The 25,696-nt window shown below is 33.5% G+C and overlaps 2 protein-coding genes across 2 annotated transcripts; one reads left to right on the top strand and one right to left on the bottom strand.

Moving 5' to 3' along the window:
- Nucleotides 1-11,133: 11,133 nt before the first annotated feature.
- LOC107921618 (uncharacterized) lies at nucleotides 11,134-11,679 on the top strand. Its single transcript, XM_016851448.1, has one exon. It carries the CDS (start codon nucleotides 11,134-11,136, stop codon nucleotides 11,677-11,679), a length of 546 nt encoding a protein of 181 aa, XP_016706937.1.
- An 8,597-nt stretch (nucleotides 11,680-20,276) lies between these two features.
- On the bottom strand, nucleotides 20,277-23,728 carry LOC107920973 (protein trichome birefringence). Its single transcript, XM_016850811.2, has 5 exons — nucleotides 22,855-23,728; nucleotides 21,951-22,143; nucleotides 21,661-21,854; nucleotides 21,418-21,576; nucleotides 20,277-20,883 (listed from the first exon to the last, which is right to left on the bottom strand). The coding sequence occupies exons 1-5, from the start codon at nucleotides 23,580-23,582 to the stop codon at nucleotides 20,517-20,519; spliced, it is 1,641 nt and encodes a 546-aa protein (XP_016706300.1). The 5' UTR covers nucleotides 23,583-23,728; the 3' UTR covers nucleotides 20,277-20,516.
- Nucleotides 23,729-25,696: the final 1,968 nt, after the last annotated feature.

The raw sequence follows: 25,696 nt of genomic DNA, 5'->3' as shown, positions 1-25,696 counted from the left end.
TCCTGTGGGGATTAAATCAACCCACCCATCCCTACACTCCTTATGTAGCACCGGTTGCGGCACTAACCAATATTGTAGCAGAGCTGCCAATCACATAATCGGGTAAAAGCCATCGGTGAGTCCACAGTCATCTCATGCGACCCGTGTGACCCTCAAATATCAATCACTTCCTCCAATACAAGATCCTAACCCCATGCAGTATGTCGTGTATGTAGTATGCCTTGCTCAGAATCAATCATATCGTTCACAGTTAAGTCAATCAAACCATAGCACAATTCAGTCATTTACCCTCGAAAGGTAAAATGGTCATTTACCCTCTAGAGGCATTACGGTCATTTTACCTTACAGGGATATTTCGATCATTTAACCCTATGAGGGTATTACGGTTATTTTACCCTACAGAGGCATCACGGTCATTTTACCCTATGGGGGTTTTTTGGTCATTTTACCCTATAGGGGTATTACGGTTATTTTACCCTATAGGGTTATTACAGTTATTTTATAAATATTAGGGTCTCAGTATTTATTATGACCTCCTAAAAGGTCTATCGTCGCTTCGAGCGACTCAAATAACCTACACGGCCAAAACAGTGTATATGGGCCCAAAACCCGCTATTGGACCCAAGTGGGCCCACACACTCGTGTGGCCTATTTAGTCCAGATTCACATACGGCATTGCGAGCCTCATAAACAAACCTATCAATGATCACTTACCGAGGTTTTTACCCGTCTGGGCCCACAAGCCCACAAGCCCATGCGGCCCATTTCGACCCATCAAGTCTCATAACGTCACAGTTCATCAACACTTACCACATCACATACATTTGATTCGTGTGGCCCACAAGCCCACTGGGCCCACATAGCCTATTTTGGCCCAATGAGGCCCAGAAGAGCCCAAGACCACAAAAATGCTCGTGGTGGCCTCCACAGACTAACGCCGATGTTCGTAGGCTTGGTTCACCACACGCACGATCGTACGCTCGTGTGGCATCATAGCCATATTTCTAACTTTACGGCATTTTTCTGAACTAGAGTTATAGCAGTGTAACAACACGTACTTTTGGCTTTTCAGTCGATTATCGAATACCGCATACAAATACACACCTGATTGCGAAAGGTGTGAAAGACCCACGAGAACGCCAACCTACATTCAATCAAGGCAATCCATTAAACACTTATCAATCGGGTTAATCGAATCCCAATCAACTTATCAAAAACAGCCTCTACCGAAAAATACTTTGTCCAACAGATTACCTCTCCCTTGACTAGATCAGTCGGTTGTGGTTGCCCGCTTGATCCAGAGATTGGTGCAGCCACCCTGCCGTACCCCGATAGAAAATCTTGAACAGCTGACGCTGTACACTGCTTATATTTGGGGGCAGGGTCTACGTGCCCATTCTCAGCTGGCACCATTCCTGATCCCCCTTTCAGAAAGGCTACTACACAAAAGAGCCTTGAAGAAAAACGGTTGAGATGGGGAGAGAGAGGAAAACAGAGAAGAAGAGGGAGAGAAACGCAGTAGCCCATGAGTGTAGAACCTTGACTGAATCGGCTTATACTTCCCAAGCCGTTTGATTATGAATCGATATCACCCCCTTGTGGTTTATCCCTAACAATCGGCTAACCAGATAAAATTGAACTCAATCAACCTACAAGAGAATAAAAGATTCTGCACTTCAGAGGCTAGAGAGATGATTCGTCAGAACACTTGTAGGACAAAATGTTTGATCGATAGAGAAGGGAAAAAGAATGAAAGTGGAGAAAGAAAATTTGAATTCGGGTTACATTAAGAAAAAATAGGAAATAGGGAGAAAAGAATAAAGAAAACCGAAACAGGAAAAACACTCAAAAAGGTCATGGCAGTATTTGACACTATCGATAGAAGAGAGAAAATAAAACATATCAGCATAAAAGAAAGAAATTGCCAAAAAATGCACCAAATGGGTTCCCTTAGCTGAATTTGCACATAGAAGTTGCACAATTCGGCTACAACACTCCTCTCCTCCAAACCCCTTGAAAATCTCCCCAAATCTCTCCCCTTATCCCTCCTTGATATCCTCCATAACAACCTCTAAGACCCATTCAAATTCTCACCCCACAAAGTTCGAAACCACCTCAAACTCTTACCGCCTCATGCAAGCAAAATAAATATACCTTTTGCTTGCAATGAGAATTCAACCCAAGCCCCCCCTCAATAGCTTGACACGCCACTTGACTCCTTGCCACAAGCTCTTTTGTGTCACATTTTGTCTTCAATTAACTAAAAGGTCTAAAGGCCAAAGTCCAGGTTCCTTTTAAAAGAAAAACCAAAATAAAATGCAAGAGCCGATACTTGAACCCTGGCTCCCTTGTAACCTCAATGACGCCACAACCACTAGACCACATGCTTCATTATGACATTTTTTAACACAATAATTTAAAAGGCCTACATCCAAGCATCCATGGTTTTATCCACTTGAAACCAAAATTTTTGCTAAAGCCCAGGTTTAAACCCAGGACTTTTCCAACTCCTCTCAGGACCATAACCACTAAAGCAAACATACTTTTGTGGACAGTTTCCTAACCGTTCCCTTGCTCAAGGTCCAATACTTCTATGCCCAAAATTTAGGATGTTACATAAGCCCATGAAAATGCTCATGGAGTCCTCTACAGTCTATCACCCAAGGTTCGTGGGTTTGGCTTACCACACGAGCGATCACACGCTTGTGTGGTCTCAAACACCGTATTTTTACCTTTTTGGCTTTTATCGTTCTACAGTTACAGTGGGGTGTTTACACACCTATTTATGAGAAGATGTGCAGATAGTCCTCGAACACTTTCGAACCTATGTTCACCCGTACCACTCGGTTAATCACATATCAATTGAATTTAAAAAGAATCCTACTCATTACACATAACTTCTTGATTGATAGTCACTTACCTTGATTGAACAACCGAATCCCTAAGCACTTCACTCAGCAGAACAACGTTGGTCACTAGATCTCAGGTTTATTACCTGTAATCCAGTTGAACCCCTTAATATCAATTATCTATTAAAACAATTTAAGTTAAAACGAACACTAACTTACCAAAAGTATAAAACCGTAGAATAAGAATGGTATACAAAATCGGCAGAGAGCAAGGAAAAATTCGGCACAAAGAAGGTAGAAAAAGAAGAGCAAATCGGCAAGAAAGGAGGAGAATGATTTAAGGGACGAAGAGGTTTCGGTAGAGGGTAAAGAAAGAATGAATAAAAAAGGAGAGAAGATAGATTAGCCACCAGTATAATTACTTGGAAAAGAAAGAAAAAGAGACAATGGGGAAAGGCACTATTCAGCTAAAGAGAGGTCGCCAACACCAAACAGAACGAGACAAAAGAATATGTAAAAACCCCTTACCACATCGTTCTTCAAGCAAAGAGAGTGAAAACTCCACACAAAATCGAAATGAAAGTATAACAAAAATGAGATAAAATCCCTTCTAGCCGAATTTTCTTGGGTACAAAGTCCAATTTTGGCACACCTCTCCTCTCCCCTCACATCCCTTGATTTTCTCCTAAAATCTCTTCCCTTATCCCTCCTTGAATCCCTCCACTGATTTCTCCTCAACTCCCCAACAACTCTATTCAAATTCAACTCAAACTCCCTTTAGCTGTGTAATAGGCCAAATTTGCCCAGCCCGTAATAAAAAAATAAAAACCAAGCATAATAAAAGTCCATGTTCAGACTACAGCAAAATTAACAAAGCCTATTAAAAATTAAACCCAAATGGCCCAAATACCCCGCCCCAATTACATTGAAACCCAAAACGAAAATTTTCAAAAAACCGTAGGGTTTCCAGAATTCTCAGCACCACAGCCTGTAGGCTCCCCTCCACACAGCACCATTCTCCCCAGCCACGTGCGCCTCCATATGGCCACCTCTGTGCCACCATGTCAGCCCCCATACGATTGTACATGCGCGCAAACAAACAAAACACAGCAGAGAACAGAAACGAATTGTATTTTTTTCTCTTATTTTCATTTTTATCTATTATTCTATTTTTTCGAAGGAGGCTAAAAGAACAGAAAACCTTTGTATTTCCTTTTTTACAGGGATTGAATACAAAAAAAGGAGAATATTCAAAGAAAAAGCAAAAAAATCCGTAAGGTCATTTTTAGATCTTTCTTCGTTTTCCCTTATTTTTCTTTGGTTCTTTTGTTCGTTTTTTAGTGTAGAAATAAAAGAGAAAGCAAGTTTAGAGAAGGGAAACTTACCTAGAAACTAGACTTGGACGAAAGATCGGAGAGTGGCTGAACAACCGTTATACAGAGCGACGCAAGAAGCCTAGTTTTTCTTTTAAGTTTTCTTTCTTTCTTAAAAAATGACTAAGGGCTTTAAGTTTTAGGTTTATTTTAATTTATATAACGAAAGAAACGGTGCCGTTTAAAGGCCTGTGACCTGCGCGGTGACCTGACCCGAGGGAAGGATCCGCGCATTTCACTTCAATGGCCTATTTGCGCAGTTGGTCCCTCTGACCTTTAGGTTTTTTTAAATCCATCTTTTTTTAATTTTTGCCCCTGCATTTTGATATTGTCTCATTTCGTTCCGCGTCACTGCGCTGCATTTTGGGGATGGATTAATTTCCCTTATGACCCCTCTTTGTTATCTGCGTGTTCAATGGGGTCCGCACCCTTGTATTATTTTCGATTTGGTTCTCAAATTTCAATCTTGATTGCGAATTAGTCCTTCTGAATGTTTCATTATTATTATTATTATTATTATTATTATTATTATTATTATTGTTGTTGTTGTTGTTGTTGTTGCTATTATTATTACCGCTGTGTATTATTAATATTATTATATTTGATTATATTTATATTTTCATATTTACATATATTGCTTTATTATTCACTATTATCTTTAAACTAGTTTTATTATACATATATGTATGTACGTAATGTACATATATTATTTAATTTTAAACATTATATTTTTTATATATATATACCTATTGCTATATAGATGCTTTACTTCTTTCAAATATCCACATATATTTAGTTTGTTTCACTTTTTTGCACATTAATATATATTATTACTTACATGAAGTTTTTTACTCCCTACATATTTCTTATTTTAAATTAATATATGTATATTATTTTATGTAATTTATTTTCTTATATGATATTTATTTTAAAATTTATTTTGATACTATTATTTTATGTAGTATTATTTTTAACCATATTTTTAATTTATTTCCAATTTTCATATATATATATATATTATTTATTTTAAATTCATTAATTATATTTTCCCATCTTTCCTATTTCTTAAAGTTATTTTAAAAATTTGTACAATTTCATATGTGTTAATTTGTTTGGTGCTTTGATTGACCTTTAATTCATTAGCCTTTGAATGCAAGCATGATATATGATGTGAGATTATTGCTCTTATGTGCATTGTATCAATTATTTATATTGAGTGATTATTTGTGTTCATTAATGTATATTTCGACTTACGAATTATCACTTCACATTGTGCATTGTTATCCCATCGCGCTTTATACGCATTAAAGATTACGTTCAATATCGTTCACGTATCGGGAGCATTTTTATTCAAAAGGTTTTTCAAGATAACGCGATACTCGAAATTTAGAATCCTCGAGAGAATCGAGCCCTAACGTATTAGGTTCCAATTTTCCTCGTTCAATCTAAATAATCGAAAATTTTCTTTAATCAAAACACATAAATAAAAAAGCTCACTCTCGGGAATTCGATACGTTATGTCCTAACGCATTGAATATGACATGTTGTTTTCTCGAGACAAGGATTTTTCTAAATAATGAATAAAAATAAAAGCAATATTCAACATTTATGAATTTCGAGAAATTAAACCCTAACTTACTAGTTCTGATTTTTCGTTTGACCCGAATGACTAAATGTCCTGGCCTCTTAAATGCATGGGTTTTTTACAAAAAAGGAGGATAGATCTAATTTTGAAGATTAAAAATGTTGCGCCCTAACTCACTGGGTGTGACATTTTCTTTGAAATAAGAATGTCTCATTGTTCAATTCAAGGAATCCAAAGGATCGTATTTTAAAATCTTTTCAAATTTTCGACACTAAGACATTAAACAATCGATTCGGTACCAATTTTGGACGTCACGAGGGTGCTAACCCTTCCTCGTGCGTAACCGACTCCCGAACCTGTTTTCTCAAAATTCGCAGACCCAAAATTGTTTTCAAGGTGATCCGATCGCACCTCAATAAAAGATTGGTGGCGACTCCTATTTCATTTTCAAAGTCGATCCCTGTTTTTTTCAAATAAAAAATGGTTTCGACAAGCTGTGTTTCAGTCCAACTCCACTACTTACACAGCTCAAGCAGTAAAATAAATACTCCATTAAACAACCCAGGACTTGAACCTCAGACCTCACAGTTACACAAGCTCTTTTTGTGTCATAAAACAAACACTATTTTTTAAGAAACTACTATCTAGATCCAAGGATTTTATTCACTTAAAATAAAAATTTTGCATAAGCCAAGGCTTGAACCCTGACTTCTCAAACACTTCTAAACACTCCTAAATCACTTAACCACTGAAGTAGACATTCATTTATGTCACTTCTTTGCACAACAAAATATTTATTTGCAGTCTCCTAACTGTTCCCTTATTCAAAACCTATTTCTTCTAAGCCCAAAATTCGAGGTGTTACAATTCACCCCTCCTTAAAGAAATTCTGTCCTCGAAATTTCCAATTGTCAAATCAGTCGCATAACACAGGCTCCACCACAACGCTTCCACTGTGTACTTTAGTTCCAAATTAGGTATATGGCCAAACGACGAGAACCCAACTCGAACACCTCTACGGCCTCTACCATGGCCTCTTGTACCTCGTATGTGTGTACTTCTTGTGCTCATATCAAATAACGTAGTATTAGTTTAAGAAGTTTTATGTATTAGTTTGTAATTCCAGTAATTATTAACAGATATCTTATGAAAAGCAGTAATCAAAATTTTGTTTTCGCAAATCAAGGTCTCCCTATAGTTTCCAGTTTTCTACAGTCTCAGTTTACTCTAACTAATGAGTTTCAATACAGTCCTACTATCTATAGTAGTCTCTCAGTGTATTTCAGTTCAAGCAGTCTATGGTGTAAAGAAAACTTATGAATTCGGCGCTGGAGACTTGGTGTGTCACACTTGTAAACCTTCCAAAAGACTTCAAAACCAGTTTTCCAAAAATTCCAAATATTTTCAAAACCCATTCCACAGCCGACTTTTGCAACTAGGCTCTGACACCACTAAATGTAACACCCGAAACCCGACCTAGACGTTATGGTTAAATCTAGCTTGTCACATTAAAGTACCTTTCGAAAATTGGACTTGTTGGTAAAAATTCGTTTCCAAGCTTTAAAAAAACCCTTTATTATTTACATAAATCATCTAGCCAAAATGATTGCCTTGTTATCTGCTATTGTTATAATAGGTTGATCTAAAATCACGGAAGCTTTTGAAACTCTTTTGTTTAAATCTCGTGTCTTTGAAAACAATTACCTTTTGAAAACCCGTCTTTTTCTACAACTAGCAGTTTATATCAAACTAATTAAATAAAAACCCCAATTTAAAGTTTATAACTTTAAAGAAGCCTTTTTACATAAAAATACTAAAATTCAGTTACTTATAAATCAGAAGCTAAAAACGAAAGCTGATGCGGTTGTGTGGACATCATCGAGTCCCTCGCAGCACTGACCCACCTACAACTGGGATTACCTATACAGTTAAACAGAGCGGTGAGTTTACGAAAACTCAATGTGTAATCCTCTAACAAGTAAATAGTCAATTAAACAGTAGATAAATACAATTTGGGCCTGACCCCGTTACAGTAACAATACAGTTCAGTGTGGGCCTAAGCCCTTTCCCGTAACAATAATCGATTGGGCTTAAGCCCATCACAATGCCAGTAATCAGTAGGGCCTTGGCCCATAACAGTAACAGATATCAGTCATGTTGTGAACAGTATGTAATATCATTAATCGATGCAGTAACTGTAAAATATCATTAATCAATGCAGATATGCAGTTAGAAGTCCTACCCAATCCTGCCTCTACACACCACTCAGTCCCGCCAAACACACCATGTGGGGATAAAATTGACCCACCCAGCCAGACACACCGAGATTAGCACCGATTGCGGCACTAAAAAGTATGCAGTAAAGCTGCCAGTAAAATAAACGACATATAGCCATCAGTAGGTCCACAGTCGTCTTGGGTGACCTGTGCAACCTTATTAATACTGTACGCTTCCTCCAAATATAACAGTCCATCCCCATGCAATATATCGTGACATAATATCATACGTGTATGCAAAATGTCATGCTGAATCATAGTCATACATATCATAGAGCAAATTACTCACACATAACATAATGCCATAACAGTCATTTCATCTCCTAGGGGTATAATAGTCATTTTACCTAATAGGGGTATTTCGGTCATTTTACCCTATGGGGGTATTTCGATCATTATACCCTATGGGGGTATTTTAGTTATTTTACCACTAAATGTAACACCCCAAACCCGGCCTCGACGTTATGGCCGAATCTGGTGATATCATATTGAAGTATTTTTCAAAAACATAGTTTCACTCAAAACTCGTTCTATACTAATTCACGTTTGTTGAAAACTCAAGTTATCTTTAGCAGTGTGTTGATCAATTAGTTTATTACTATATTTAAAATAGTGTTTGATGCGGAAACCTTTATAGTATTTTACGAAAATATGGTGTCTTTGAAAACAGTTTCCTTTTGAATACCCGTCTTTTTCTCAACTAACAGTTTATCAAACTAAATAAATTTTAACCCCAATTTAAAGTTTATAACTTTAAAGAGGCCTTTTTACATAAAAATACCCAAATTTAGTTACTTATAAATCAAAAGCTAAAAACGAAAATTGATGCAGTTGTGTGGCCATCAACGAGTCCCTCGCAGCACCGACCTGCCTACAACTAGGGATTACCTGTACAGTTAAATAGATGGGTGAGTTTACGAAAACTCAGTGTGTGATCCTCTAACAAGCAAACAGTCAATTAAATAGTAGATAAATGCATTTTGGGCCTAAACCCACTACAGTAACAGTCTAGTTTAGCGTGGGCCTAAGCCCTTTCCCGTAATAGTAAACGATTGGGCTTAAGCCCATCACAATGCCAGTAATCAGTAGGGCCTTAGCCCAATTTTAGTAATAGTATCAATGGGGCCTTGGCTCATAACAGTAACATATATCAGTCATGCTGTGAACTGTATGTAATATCATTAATCGATGCAGTAACAGTACAAAATCATTAATCAGTGCATATATACAATTAGAAATCTTACCCATTCCAGCCTCTACACACCACTCCGTCCCGCCAAACACACCATGTGGGGAAAATTTAACCCACCCAGCCAGACACACTGAGAATAGCACCAATTTCGACACTAAACAATATTGCAGTAAAGCTGCCAGTAAAATAAACGGCACATAGCCATCAGTAGGTCCACAATCGTCTTGGGCGACCCGTGCAACCTTATCAATACGGTAGACTTCCTCCAAATATAACAGCCTATCCCCATGCAATATATCGTGACATAATATCATACGTGTATGAAAAATTTCATGCTCACTCATAGTCACGCGTATCATAAAGCAAATCAGTCATACATAACATAAGGCCATAATAGTCATTTCGTCTCCTAGGGGTATAACAGTTATTTTACCCTATGAGGCTATTTCAGTCAACTTACCCTTTGGGGGTATTTCGGTCGCTTTACACTCTAAGGTTATTTCAGTCATTTTACCTTCTGAGGATATTTCGGTCGTTTTACCCTATAGGGGTATTTCGGTCATTTTACCCTCTGGGGGTATTTTTGTCATTTTACCCTTTGGGGGTATTTCGGTCATTTTACCCTATTTTTAGGTCTCAGTGTAGATATCGATCTATCGAAATGTCCGCAATCACCCCGAGCAACTCAGGTAACCTAAATGGTCATAACAGTGTAAATGGGCCCAAGGCCTATTACTCGGCCCAAGTGGGCTTACACGCTCGTACGGCCCGTTTAGCCCAAAATTTGCCATAGCTATGAGATCTACATAGCCTCATCTAGTATTTTTCACAAATCATGGATTTCATCTGTGGGAGGCTCCTGAGCCCATTGAGCCCACACGACCCATTTCGGCCCAACGTGGCCCATTACGGTCTAAGCCCATGAAAATGCTCATGGACAGTCTATCGCCTAAGGTTCGTGGGTTGGGCTTACCCCACGAGTGGTCGCATAGCTAAAGAAACTTATATGTATGTAAATATGTATTAACAGAATGAGTTTAAAATATTTTATTAGGATTTATTTATCTATTATTCTTGTAGTGCTTACTAAGCCTTCACCAGCTTAACGCTTTTAATTTTAATACGTAGGTTCAATTAGACTCAAAGAGGTAAAGTCGGATTAGAAGATTTCTCATCTCATCACATCCTCAAGAGCTTCAAAAGTAGGTAACGTATTTTGAATTAAAATGGCATGTACATAAGCAGTTCAGTTGTGTTCCCATGTATTAGGGACTAAAATGTAAACTCTTGAAATTCTACCTATTTTGATGTACTTGAAGTATTTTGGTATATATACGAAATGAATTAGTGAAACTATAAGTATGTTTGCAAATATGGTTGGTAAGTAAAAAAACTATGTACAAATGTTTTAATTAAACAATATCTAGCCATAACCATTTTGACACCAAATGTAATAGCCTTATACCGGGTCTGTACGATTGAACCGGATATAGGGTTGTTACATTTATTGGTATCAGAGCCTAGGTTTTCTAAATTTTTGGGTCGAGAATGAGTTTATTTGTACATACCATTTTATATATTGATGTGATGGGATGAGGTTTATTTATTTAATTGTATAATTTGTTAATATTGTAAAAACTTAAAGATGTCAAACAGATCTCGTAAAGAGTCAGAAAATAAAGTTGAGAGTACGGCACTAAACTTTGATAGAGAAAGAGATCAACATAGAGCCCAAGCTCGAAGTGAATTGGTAAACTTAGGGGATGATATGGAGCCTGAATTGGAAGAAAGAACTTAATCTGAAACTGAGCCAATACCGCCTAGAGAAGAAATTCCAATTGCAGCTTTGTTACAACCAATGAATCAATTATTGCATCAAGTTGTAAGAACTAATAATGTTCCACATGTTCGACCACCATCTTCTTCTCCTGTTGTTCCATATCCACAACCATCTATAACTAGTCATCGATCTCCCTTGGAGAGAATAAGAAAATATGAAGCTGAAGAGTTTAAAGGAAAGAAAGATGATGATCCAATTGAGGCTGAAGAATGGTTAGAAAACAGTCAATGGTGGACCACTGTCATGAATATTCATCCTGCAGAGAAAATAAATTGGAATTTCTTTGTGTCCGAATTTAGAAAGAAATATGTGAGTCAACTTTATCTAGAGAAGAAGAAAAGAAAATTTTTAGATTTGAAGCAAAAGAACATGTATGTTGCTGAATATGAACTTAAATTTATCAGATTAAGTAAATATACTAAGGAATTAATATCAAATGAAGCAGATATGTGCAGGAGATTTGAGTGGGGATTGAACGAAGAAATTTATGTTCCTCTTATTCCATTACATCTACAAGAATTTCCTATTTTGGTTGATAGAGCACAACGACTGGAAGAGGGTTAGCTCGTTCGAAAGAGAAGAGTTTTGGGAAGAGATTAGCAACTAGTTTCGCACCACCACTGTCTTCAAAAAGAGTGAGGGATTTTAGAGATTTTAAATACACTTTTCCTACTGTTGGGCAAATATCCAAAAGTCAGACAAGACAAACTCAGCAGGCGACCTCTAGTACTAGGGGTTTCAGAAGAAAACCAACATTGCCATTATGTGGGTATTGTGAAAGATATCATTAGGGAGAATGTCGAATAAATTCCCAAGCTTGTTTCTGATGTGGATCGAAAGATCATTTGATCAGATATTGTCCAAAAATGTCAAAAAAGTGTTACAGGACAGTTTGTGAGAGGTAGCTCTATTCCATAAAGAGGAAGAAGACCTGGAATTTCTGATGGCACTCGTAGTGATATAAAATCGGTGAGAGAAACAGTTAGATCTGAAACATGGGCACCTGCTAGGATGTATGCCATTCATGCCAGAGAAGATGCTACTACACTATAAGTCATTACTGGTACATTTTTTTACTTGATACTGATATTTCTACTTTGATTGATCCTGGTTCTACACATTCATACATATGTACAAAGTTAGTGTCTGTTAAAAATTCACCTGTTGAATTTACTGAATTTACGGTTAAAGTTTCAAATCTCTTGGGCCAGCATGTTATATTGGATAAAATTTGTAAAAATTGTCCACTGATGGTAAAGGGCTATTTTTTTTCTAGTTAACTTGATGCTATTGCCTTTTGATGAGTTTGATATGATTTTGGGAATGGATTGGCTAACTCAACATGATGCAGTAGTGAATTGTAAACAGAAGTACATTGTAATAAAATGTCAGAATGGTGAATTGCTTCGGTTGAATATGATAAATTAGATGGGTTGCTTGATGTGATTTCAGTCATGACAGCGTTGAGGTATGTTAGAAAAGGGTGTAATGTATATCTTGCTTGTGTATTGGACACCAAAGTATCTGAGTCAAAAATTCAATCAATGCCGGTTGTTTGTAAATTTTCTGATGTGTTTCCAAAAGAATTACCTGGGTTACCACTAGAAAGAGGTAGAATTTTCTATAGATTTAGCTCCGGGAACAACTCCAATCTCTATAGCACCTTACAAAATGGCTCCTACCAAGTTAAAAGAGTTAAAAGCACAGTTGCAAGAGCTTACTGACAGGGGTTTTGCTCGACCTAGTCACTCGCCTTGGGGTACGCCAGTTCTATTTGTGAAAAAGAAAGACAGAACCTTAAGATTATGTATCGACTACCGACAGCTCAATAAAGTTACAGTAAAGAATAAATACCATTTTCTCAGATTGATTACTTGTTTGATCAGCTGAAGGGTGCCACCGTATTTTCAAAGATTATTTTTAATAGAGTTAATATCAGTTACGAGCAAAGGAGTCTGATGTACCAAAGACAACTTTTAGAACCAGTTATGGGCACTATGAGTTCCTTGTGATGCTGTTTGGACTGACAAATGCACCTGTCGTTTTCATGGACTTGATGAACAGAATATTCAGACCGTACTTAGACAGGTTTGTGGTAGTATTTATTGATGATATTCTGGTTTATTCTCGAGATGAAAATGAGCATACAGACCATTTGAGAATTGTACTGCAAACTTTGCATGAAAAGCAGTTGTATGCTAAATTTAGTAAATGTGAGTTTTGGCTTTGAAAAGTTGGGTTTCTTGGACATATTGTATCTGCTGAAGGCATCAGGGTAGACCCGAGTAAAATTTCAGCTATTTCCAATTGGAATCCACCGAAGAATGTATCTGAAATTAGAAGTTTTCTAGGATTAGCTGGATATTATCGAAGATTTGTACAGAGGTTTTCTATGATAGCTTCTCCAATGACACGTCTATTGCAAAAAGATGTAAAGTTCGAGTGGACTAATGAATGTCAGCAGAGTTTTGACAGATTGAAAGATCTATTGACGAAAGCACCTATTCTAGTACAACCTGAACCGGGTAAGAAATTTATTATTTATAGTGATGCTTCATTAAATGGTTTAGGTTGTGTTTTGATGCAAGAAGGTAAAGTAATAACCTATACTTCAAGACAACTAAAACTATATGGAAAGAATTACCCGGTACATGATATTGAATTAGCAGCTATTGTGTTTGCTTTGAAAATATGGCAACACTATTTGTATGGTGAAAATTTTCATATCTATACTGATCATAAAAGTTTAAAGTATTTGATGACATAGAAAGATTTGAACTTGAGACAACGCAGGTGGCTTGAATTGCTAAAGGATTATGATCTGGTTATTTACTATCATCCGGGTAAGGCTAAAGTAGTTGTTGATGCTTTAAGCTGAAAACCTCTATTTTCTTTAAGAACTATGAATACTCAGTTGTCATTTTCTGATGATGGTACACTTATAGCTAAACTGAAAGCTAAATCGATGTTTCTACAACAAATCTGTGAAGTTCAAAAAAATGATAATGAATTAAAAGTTAAACGGGGACAATGTGAATCAGGTAATGATTCTCAATTTCAGATTGAGACTGATGGTTGTTTATTATTTAGAGGCAGAGTATGTGTACCGAATAATTCAGAGCTTGTATAGAATATTTTACACGAGGCACACAGTGGTGTTATGTCCGTACATCCGGGAAGTAATAAAATGTATAATGATTTGAAGAAGATGTACTGGCGGCCAAGTATGAAACGTGATATTTTTGAGTTTGTATTAAGATATCTGATATGTCAACAGGTCAAAGCAGAACATCAGGTACCCTCGGGATTACTCCAGCCAATTACTATATCGGAATGGAAATGGGAAAGAATTACTATGGATTTTGTGTCAGGATTACCATTGTCACCGAAGAAGAAAGATGCCATTTGGGTGATAATTGATCGATTAACAAAGTCAGCGCACTTCATTCTGGTACGTATAGATTATTCTTTAGATAAATTGGCTGAACTGTATATATCTGATATTGTCAGGCTACATGGAGTGCCAATCTCCATCATCTCTGATAGAGATCCCCGATTTATGTATCGTTTCTGGGACAAGTTACAAGAAGCTCTGGGTACTCAGTTGCATTTTAGTACTGCATTTCATCCTCAAACAGATGGTCAATCCTAACATGTAATTCAAGTATTGGAGGACATGCTTCGATGTTGTGTACTAGAGTTTGAAGGTAATTGGGAAAGGTATTTGCCTTTGATTGAGTTTTCCTACAATAACAGTTATTAGTCCAGTATTAAAATGGCACCGTATGAGGCTTTGTATGGTCGGAAATGTAAAACACCATTATATTGGACTGAACTCAATGAGAAAAAGATACATGGAGTTGATCTGATTCGAGAAATCGAAGAAAAAGAACATGTGATTCGAGATAGCTTGAAAGTAGCTTTTGATCAACAAAAGTCATATGCCGATCTTAAAAGGAAAAAGATAGAATTTCAGGTCCATGACAAGGTATTCTTGAAAGTATCACCTTGGAAAAAAGTCATTCAGTTTGGTCGTAAAGGTAAATTGAGCCCACGGTTCATCGGCCTATATGAGGTTACTGAATGGATTGGACCTGTTGCATACCGGTTACCTTTGTCGTCGAAACTTGATAGAATTCATAATGTTTTCCATGTGTCTATGTTACGGCAGTATCGGTCAGATCCTTCACATGTTATTTCTCCGACAAAGATTGAGATTTAGCCTGATATAACCTGCAGTGAAGAACTGATCAAAATTTTGGCACGAGAGACAAAAGAATTAAGAAACAAAAAGATAGATCTAGTGAAAGTTCTTTGGCAACGACACGGAATTGAAGAGGCTACCTGGGAACCGGAGGAGGCAATGAGAAAACAATACCCAAACCTCTTTATTGGTAAAATTTTTTAGGACAAAAATCCTTAAAGGGGGAAGAGTTGTAATGACCCATTTTTAGTGAAATCAGAATAATGGTTTCGTGACCACAAATCCGAGCTAGAAAGAAAATTTATTTTAATATTGTAGTATGGTCTATGTTATGATAGGAATGTTGCATGAAAATTTTGATAAGAAAATTTTATTGATTATATGGTTAAATTGATTTAAAAGGGTGAAATTAAAAAATGCATTCCTGGGACTCTGTTCCGGTAAATCGGATTTGTAAATATTTATTATAAATATTTACGAAGTTAGTTGTGTGTCTAAGTAGGTTTTGATTAGGTGAATTTGACTTAATTAGAAGTAATTAGGAAAAATGATTAGATTGAAATAAGTGTGAAAGTTTAATTATAGATTAAAAAAAGTAAAAAGGACTAAATAAGTAAATATGTCATTATTATAAATTGAAGCGGTTTAACATTAAAAAAATCTAAGATATTTTAAATTTAAAATATAATATAATACTTAATTAATAAGTATGTTATTATATTATATAATTATATATAAAAAAGAAAAGAAAGAAAAGAAATAAGAAAGAAACAGAATCGAAATAGAGAGAATAGGGAGAAAGAAAGAAGAAAGAAAAAGAAAAAAAGAAAATTTGGGATTTCAAGAGTTCAAACTTAAATTGGTAAGTCAATTTAATTCCTTTTCTTGTAATTTTTGAGTTTTTATGATCCTAGAACAAAATACTATTAGGTATATGTTGAAATTTTGAAAGTTAGTAGATTTTTTAATGTAGTTTATATTAAATTAATGGATGAATTAGAAATTGAATTGATGGAAATTCAAACTAAAATTGAGAAAAGGATTAAATTGTGAAATAAGTTATAAGTTTAATGCAATAAGGACTAAATTGTAAGAAATTCAAAATTAGGGTTTATTAGTGAAAATTTGAGAGTTAAGTTATAAGTAGAATTTAAGTAAAAATAAGGTGTAGATTGTGATAGAAATAGAAATAATTTTAGTTATGAATTAAATTGAATTTATTATATCATACATGTTTATTCTTATTAAATAGTATAGGAAAGTCATTTGATTATTTTTCTCTAATATATAAATGTTATATGTTTTATATGAAATTGAAGTGAAAGAAAAGAAATGAGAGGACCTAATTGAAGAAAAAGAAAAAGAGAAGGCTAAGGAGTGAAGGAAGACATCATTTCAACCTTTTTGTTGTAAGTACTACAAGGTTTTTAAATTGTTTTTAATTAAATGCTTATATTATAGTATAGAATTATTTAGAAATAAAAATAAAATAAAATAAAAGATTATGGAACTATGAAATTTGTAAAGAAAATTATAGATGGAAAATATAAGATGGTATATTGTTTGAACATTAAGTAAATGTTGTGACAAAAATGTATATATGTGAAAAAGGTGTGATATTTGTGAATTGTGAAATATGCATTAAATTGTAATGATTGAGAAATGAGAATTTTTTTTTGAAATATTTTTGTAAAGTATTTAAATGTATGAAATTCAGTTTTAATGCTCAACTAGATGGAATTTAGAACAACTAAGATATTAGTGGCATGCCATTGAGGAACCTTAGCGCGCTTTCTGATTATTAGCACGTCAGTGCTCTCTGTTTAGCACATCTGTGCTCTCTATATAGCACTTTAGTGCTCTCTGTTCATTAGTGCATAATAATGCACCTCTGTATTTGTTCCGCATATCCGGTGTGCTCTACAAAATCTACTTTGGGCTAAGAATATAAGTTGTGAACAAAAGTGAATTACCAACATGTTAAGGTAAGTTTTATAACTTACAAAAAGATATATTAAATTTCATTAATATATAGCATAGCTAAAGAAGCTTATATGTATGTAAATATGTATTAACAGAATGAGTTTAAAATATTTTATTAGGATTTATTTATCTATTTATTCTTGTAGTGCTTACTAAGCCTTCACCGGCTTAACACGTTTAATTTTAACGCGTAGGTTCAATTAGACTCGAAGAGGTAAAGTCGGATTAGAAGATTTCTCATCTCATCACATCCTCAAGAGCTTCAAAAGTAGGTACCATATTTTGAATTAAAATGGCATGTACATAGGCAGTTCAGTTGTGTTCCCATGTATTAGGGACTAAAATGTAAACTCTTGAAATTCTATCTATTTTGAAGTACTTGAAGTATCTTGGTATATATATGAAATGAATTAGTGAAACTATAAGTACGTTTGCAAATATGGTTGGTAAGTTAAAATACTATGTACAAATGTTTTAATTAAACAATATCTACCCATAACCGTTTTGACACCAAACGTAATAGTCTTATACCGGATCTGTACGATTGGATCGGGTATAGGGTTGTTACATTCTGGATTCTTGGTTTCATAGAAACTTGACAACAAGAGAAAGAAGTAATCGATGAAGAAGTTTGAAAGAGTTTTGTCGTTCAAAAGAATATGGAATTTTTAATGAAAAGAACTTAATTTATAAGCACTAGGTGTTTTGATGTTCTTAGGATTCCCTAGTAGGCGTAGGAAAGAGTTATGTACATGAATGGTGTTGTGAAGAGGAAAAATAAGTTGACTTCTAACTTTTTATAATTGCCCTTTTTCTACTCCTTATTTTAACTTGTTTTTCACAGTCGAGACCTTACTTTTACTCTCGACCCAAACCAACGTTCGAAGCTCATTAGGCCCACTGGGGACCCCAGCTCGCCAGGCCCCAAACTCTTAGGCCCTATTTTGGGATGTTACAATAAATAGGTGTCTAATTCTCTTGGTGCTACATGACTTGAAGAGCTGGAAAGCTACAAAATTCTAAAGCATTTTCGCAACCTACCTTTGCTTATTTTTCTTGTGTTGAGCATTTCATATTCTTGATTGATTGTTGATGAATTCTCTTGAGTGGAGTTGAAAGTTATCTTTAATAAATGTTGATTATGATATTGTTCTCTATTAGGGCTACATGAACTTAGTTTGTAAAGGGGTTATGGGCTTTAACCGATAGAGACAGATTGTTATGATTGATTGATTTGGTTGATTGAATAAGATTATATTTTGAGCGAGGCTCCACAAACGTAAGACCATTGTGTTTGAATCATGTTTACAAAGCTTGATTTTGTTGTTTCTTCTTCCTCTTACTCATTTCTTTTACAAGGTCAATTATCGTTCTATTTAATGTTGCAATGAACTTTAGTAAAGTTTAGTGTTTCGTTGCTGCAAAATTTTTTTTCATTTTTAATTGGGTCTTTAATATTATAATTAGGTGCAAAACCATATCGAAAAGGAAGTTTACACAATGAAGGTAAAATTTCAAAAATTTTAATAAATTTTGTAGTGTATACATTTTGATTAAGAATTTAATGTTGAAAAAATTATTTTCAAGATTTTTGAACAACATGAAACCATAAGGAGGACGACATATAAAAAATTGTATAAAATTAATATACCGTACATAATATCTCTTTATTGTCTTCAACATATTTATTCAAAATTACTTTATTATGATATATGTATTTTAAAGTATTCTAACATAACAACATTGATACGCTATAAACAAACAATAATACAAGTTAGAAAACAATTAAAGTGTATTTAATAATTTTAATTATATTTATTTATCTCTTTATATACGAATTTAAAAACTATATATTTAGAACACTAGCATGGGTCATCAAATAAACCTAAAGTTTAAATTTAATTTACATAAAAATTAGCTTAAATTGCATAATGAACCTAAAGTTTTAGACTCATTGTTCCGGCTAATAATTAGAAAAATATTAATTACCTACAGAGAGACGGTGGATAAATTTAGGCATATAATTACCTACCCACATAGGGGCTATTATTTAAATCGTTTCTCAAATTATACAACTTTTAACTATCTGATATATTAAGAAATGACATTCATAACTAGATTTTTTGAAGTAGGGATCAGTTCCGACTTAGTTATTTATTTTTATTTGGATAATAAAGATTTAAATATACAAATTCGTTATTTGCTTTATTTTTTAAAATGCTTATTTGCGTTTTTTAAACTTACGAAATCCGAATGTATGTGATGAATTAAATTAATTATTGATTTAAATTCAATAGAATAAAAAGTGAGTGTAAATTTAAATTATAATACTTAAAATTTATATAAATATTAAATATTAGAAATTTTATCATATGTGTGCACGTGGAGACTACAGATTTAGAAGATGTATGTTTAAAAATAATATAAAATAAATAATAAAATTTATGATTTGAAACTAATTAATTATAATAGCATATGAAATGTGTATGATATTAAAATAAAAAAATTAATTTAAATTGTGAGTAAAACAAAATTTAAATATATAAATACATTGTATTAAAAATATTAAATGCATCTACAATTGTTGTCATGGTGTTAACTTCAATCATGAGTTAGTGTCGAGTTGTCTTTTAACACTAAATCAATCAACAACATTATTAATATATATAACTGATGGGATAATAAATTATGCATATTAAAATAAAAATATATAAATTATATTAAAATGAAGTTTTGTTGAATGGTAAATTAAGATTTATTAATTCAATAATAATTTGTATGGGTTCAAATCTTATCTTTTAAAAATAAAAGGACCAAAATACTTTTAAATAATATAATTTAATTTAATTACAAAAGAATATTTTCTTAATTTTTTTAATTAAATTGAATTAAATTTTATGACATTAATTTAAATAAAATTTTTATTAATAATATAAATATTCAAATTTTAAATTCAAAATTTACAAAAATCACATGTTGAAGGTGATTCTCATTGTACAAACAAACCCAATGATCAAAACTATTACATGAAATACTGACATGATTTAATTGACAGTACTAAGTTGTCAAGTTAAATCAATACAATATCAGTACTTAAAAAAATAGTTAATTCTCCATATTCGAATCTCATGATTTATATGTAGTGACAAAATAAATAGAGAATACTCAATTTCATGTAATGTTTTCATTCCAAATCTAAATTTGAATGATGTATTTACCTAAACTTGTGTTGATGTTGCCTCATCTTATATTGTTTAACAAGGAGCTCAGAATAAAGGAGCTCATTCCATGTATCCGGCACACCAGGAAGGCACCAATGGCTGCAATCCTGGTACTTTACACTCTCCGTTCTTTCCTTCTCCGTAATACCATGCTTATGGTATCTCCTATAGATCGATGGGTGACCGTCCTTTCGAAAATCCGTCAATCTAGTAATGTTTAAGTAGGTGACATGTGTTTTCATCCCCTCCAGCACCGATTCTAACACCGCCATCATAGGCATGTACGGCCTTAGCAACGTCTCGTTCCTTATTGGCTCCATCTCGGAATCGCACACACCTCCGGAATTCCATTGCCCACCACTGCATAATAGATTCAACCTCCGTTAAAACATAAAACCTTTGTTGCCATTGATGAACGGATAAATAGCAAAAGTGTATTGAAAACAATTGAGGAGAAATCAGACTTAGGAAAAATATTTGAATTGTCGTTTGTAGGGAGTCAACAAAACTCACAACGGTGATTAGTATGGTAACTGAGGTCGATTTTGTCTCCCAATTTCGCAGAGAGACTCAAGGGATTCACAAAATAAGAGCACCTCATCCACTAAAGAAATGTGAGCTAGTGGTAACTATCTTACCCATAAATAACATACAAGGTCATGGGTTCAAACTTCACTAAGAATAAATATTGAAATATCGTTAGTGGATGAGACACTCTCACTCTGTGAACCCTTTAAAGTTTTCCGTAGAGTCAAGAGACAAAACTCAGAGATAAAATTGAGTATAGACATCTTGAGCACAATATCAACCACCACTGAAGGATTCATCGATTCCCAACGAACGACACGGTGAATATTTCTCCTAAAATCCAACCTTCCCTCAACAAAAACTTACCTGAAATGAGTAGCAGAGTAACCCCTGAAGAACACCATAGTCTTGGAAGGATTTACATTGTCATCCACCCATTTAGACCACGTCGTCAGTGCTCTTCGAAACGCCTCGACAACGTTCAATTCCTCGTAAACATGATCACCTTCTTGGTAATAATCTTCCCTATAATTTCCACACCAAAAACAAGCATTAATATCCAAAGTTAAATGGGAAATATAAAAGCACATAATATAATCCAAAACCAACCCTTTGGATGTTTTCTCATGATTCCACCAATGCCCGGTGTTGAATACCAGGATATCCGCGGATTTATATATCTCCGATGATCTTCCGATAAGATCGAGCCGAAGTGTATTTTTCTTTGTCCCGTTTCTGTCCGGCATTTGCCATTGCCGGACCAAGAACGGAGATACGAAAAACTCGACGGAACAATTATAATCCTATTCAACATCATCATCATAGCCAATCATAAGTTTAAGCAAACTTGATTCGATGTGTAACGAAGATTAGCCATTAAAAAACCATGGATGACCTACATTGAAAATGATACTAGAGGAAGGTTCTCCTCGAAAATAACGCCCTCCGGGAACTTCATGAACAGTTTTTGGATTTTTTGCAGCACTTTTCAAGATGCAAAGTAGAGATTCCCACATATTTCTGTTCAAGGAATCCCCCACAAATACCAGTCGTTTCCCCCTCAATATCTCCAACATGTGCCCGCCATTCAACCTTTCCAAAACAAAATTAATAATTTTAGCTTAATAGAAGTTTTAATTTTGACTTCAACCTCAAAATTTAGTTTGATATCATGAATTTGGATGCGATTAAACTCGATTTTATTTTATTATAAAAAGTTAGTAATTTAAATTTTTCTAATCTAAATTCAAAAATAATTCCACACAAAAAGGTCTCAAATTCAAAACAATTCAACAAATAACTTGAAAGGATTGAACTCGACATCCAAACTCAAAATAACCAAAATAATCCAGGCTGACATACCCAAATTTAAAACTGATCCAAACTTAAAATAATTTAAAATTTTCTTTAAAAAAATTAAAATTAAAATTAATCCTATTTATATTGACTCGATTAAAGTTAACCCAGTTACATCCAATTGATAAATAAAAATATAAGATCAGATTTTCTATAAAACAAAAAATTCATTCATGATATTCAGGTCAAAAGAATAACAGAGACTATTTTATTTTTATAGAGTTTAAGTATGTCAACATGTAGATTATGAATAAATTAAATGAATTTACCTACATGACTAATTCAAAGACGGAAACATAAATACAAAATTTGCTAAATTCGATTGACTTTCCATTAATGAAAAATGTACTCAAATTATGCTGAAATTACTTAGTTGATTGATCAATCAGTAAAAAAAGAATATTAAAAAATAGAAAACCCAAAAATAAAGAAATAAAAAAATTATACCTTGGCAAAGTGCAGCCTTTAGGCTTCCATTTCCATTTGAGATAACCTATGTCACGCCTTCCATGGGCGAAACAACTAAACTGGTGATCGACAAAGGAACATGACCCAGGTTCATAAAGCGGATACGAGCTATCCTTCACCCAGTTTCCATCAAACAAATCGCAAATCTTCAATGATTCAACCAAACTCTCATTCCCCTTCCCCTTCTTAAATCTTACCTTGTTGGAATTTTCAGGTTTAGCTGGAAAATTAGTGCTCTGATTAGCTAAAACGGTAGCGTTTGCATCAGCTATTGTACTATGATTATCGGGTTCGTCTTTCTTTTCACCTGGGCTGCTTGTACTAGGCGGATTTGCATGCAAAAATGAACTCTGGGTATAGTTCATATTCGTGTTATTCGAACTGGGAAGTTGTTCACTGTTGTTGAAAGGTTGGGTGCCTTTGTTTTTGTCGTTGGGTAATGGTTGCAGAGTGTGATTAGATGATGAAGGAGATGAAGTGTTGGGAAATAAGTAACCAAAAAGGGAAGGGAATTGTGATCTATAAGAGTCAGAGGAAGTGGTAAACCAAGGAGAAGAAGGGCCAAAAGCTAAGAAAAGAGTGAAACCAACGAAGGAAAGAATGAAGAGAGCCAGTGTTCTACTCGTTTTAACGATCGAAAACAGGTTCTTAAACTCTGTTTTGATAGTTGTTCCATTGAATGGCAAGCACTTTGCGATATCCACCATGGAAGGCAAAGCTTTAATGAATCCTTTTTTCGAGTCTAACACAAGAAAGAAATGGAAGTGTTGCGGAGGAGGAGAAAGTGGGAGAGAAAATGGTGTTTGGGGAGAGAGAAAATGAATGGAAAGAGAATATTATATCTCGTACGAAATAGAAAAAGGAAAATAAATAAAGAATAAATGATTTTAAGGTAAAGGAATCGTTTCCACTTTCCACGGAATTCACAGTTCTACCATTTCAGATTGGTAAAATATGTTGCTGGTACTTGTACTTTTTAAATAATTTTATATAAATCCTATTTCAATTACTAGCACTGTTAGTAGTCTCAGTAAAAAGTTTTCAACTTAAAATATTATATCATATCAGTGTAATCTAATCAACCTGCTTAGGAAAACAGTAACAATACTAATCATTATAACAATTGATTGACTCTTAACTTAATTGGTACCATTGTTATTATAGTAACTAGAACACAAGTTTAAACATTTTTTTTTAATTTAAGAGTTGAGAAAAAATTATGTGTAGTGATAAGTATTGTATAAAATAATTAATGATTAGAATGAAAATTTTAAATCTAATAGTAAGACAATTGTTAACTTCTTAAAGACATGACTTAAATGTCTAATTTTATCAAAATATGAGGATATACAAAATTGACTTTCAAATTATATATTTTTACCATTTAAGTATTTCAAGATTTTGTCTATATTTACCCCTAAAAACACGATATAATCCAATGAGAACGGTTATATATAACAAGTTCCTATTAGACGTTATACACTTTTTAAGTAAAATAAGATGAAATTGATAATTTAAGTATTACTTTTAGTTGAAAAGAGCTTTAAACAAAATTAATTATGGAATTTTGTATTAAGCCCTCTTTAAAATTAAAGAAAAAACACAATGAAAAAGCCGTATAAGGAATACGGCGAAAATATTCAGATTTCAACTGGTTACCGACCTAATGGGCGGTTTTTTTTCCTTAGAAAATCAGATTCTGGGGCAAGCAAGTTGGTTTTTATAATAAAATTTTCAGGCTCGACTCAAGGTTTTATTTAGATTAAATCTATCCCTTTTTAAAATATTTATTTCAATGCCTCACTTTTAATTTCTGTAATACCTTTTAAATTTTGTAAGATTTTTCCTATATATAATAGGTTTAGTTTTATGAAATTAATAAAAACATAAAACATATATGTAATCTTTTAAGAGGAATTAAGGTGAAATCGAAAAATCATCGTATTGGGATCAAAGTCAAAATATTAAATAATTTTTTTATACAAGTAGAAATGAAAATACATATTTGTTCTATCATTATTTTGTTTGTAAGCTTTGAGTATACCCCTTAGCAAAAGATAAGGTTCTATAACGTCACAAATATTTTATCTTTATAATTTTACATAATTTATTTGGAAGGAATTCATAAAATATTTTTTGTAATTTATTGTAGGATTAATATTTTAACAATTTAAAATTTATATTTTATGCTATATTCATGTAGATAATTCATATCAAGTTTAACATAAATTAAAATTTTCTAACTATTTATTTTATTAAAAAAAAATTTAACTGTAAAATATGTATTACTATAGACAATATTTTAAATAGATAAGATAGAAATATCGGATCGATTCAAAAACTTACATACATGATAAATACAAATATATTAATAAATTCAAAAAGTTACAAAAAAAATATATAAAACTACTTAAATTTCACGAATTTTTTTTTACATTTAATATTTATTTTCTTTTATCATAAGACATTGCCGCAATTACAATCACGTTTTTTGTCATTTGCATTTTGTTTCATAGTACCTTTCAATCGCATTGTAACCATTGTTTGAATTTTTTTTTGACAAATATATTTTTAAAATAAAATACCAACTGTATTCAAATTTACCAATTAAAATTATACTCATAACTACAAATTTATAAAAAGATATTATAAAAAAATTAAATATAATTTTGATTGAAATAACAAAATTGAGATAATGAAACACATGGTTCAAATATTATATAAATTTATTTTCCAAAAAAGACATAAATACTTTTAAAATACTATTTGCTATTTTATTATTTACAAACTATCAGCTATATATATAGATAGACAATTGATT

This window comes from Gossypium hirsutum, chromosome D01 (assembly GCF_007990345.1).
Source record: "Gossypium hirsutum isolate 1008001.06 chromosome D01, Gossypium_hirsutum_v2.1, whole genome shotgun sequence".
Taxonomy (NCBI): Eukaryota; Viridiplantae; Streptophyta; class Magnoliopsida; order Malvales; family Malvaceae; genus Gossypium; species Gossypium hirsutum.
The sequence above is the reverse complement of the archived record's forward strand: the minus strand, read 5'-3'. Positions and strand labels throughout refer to the sequence as shown.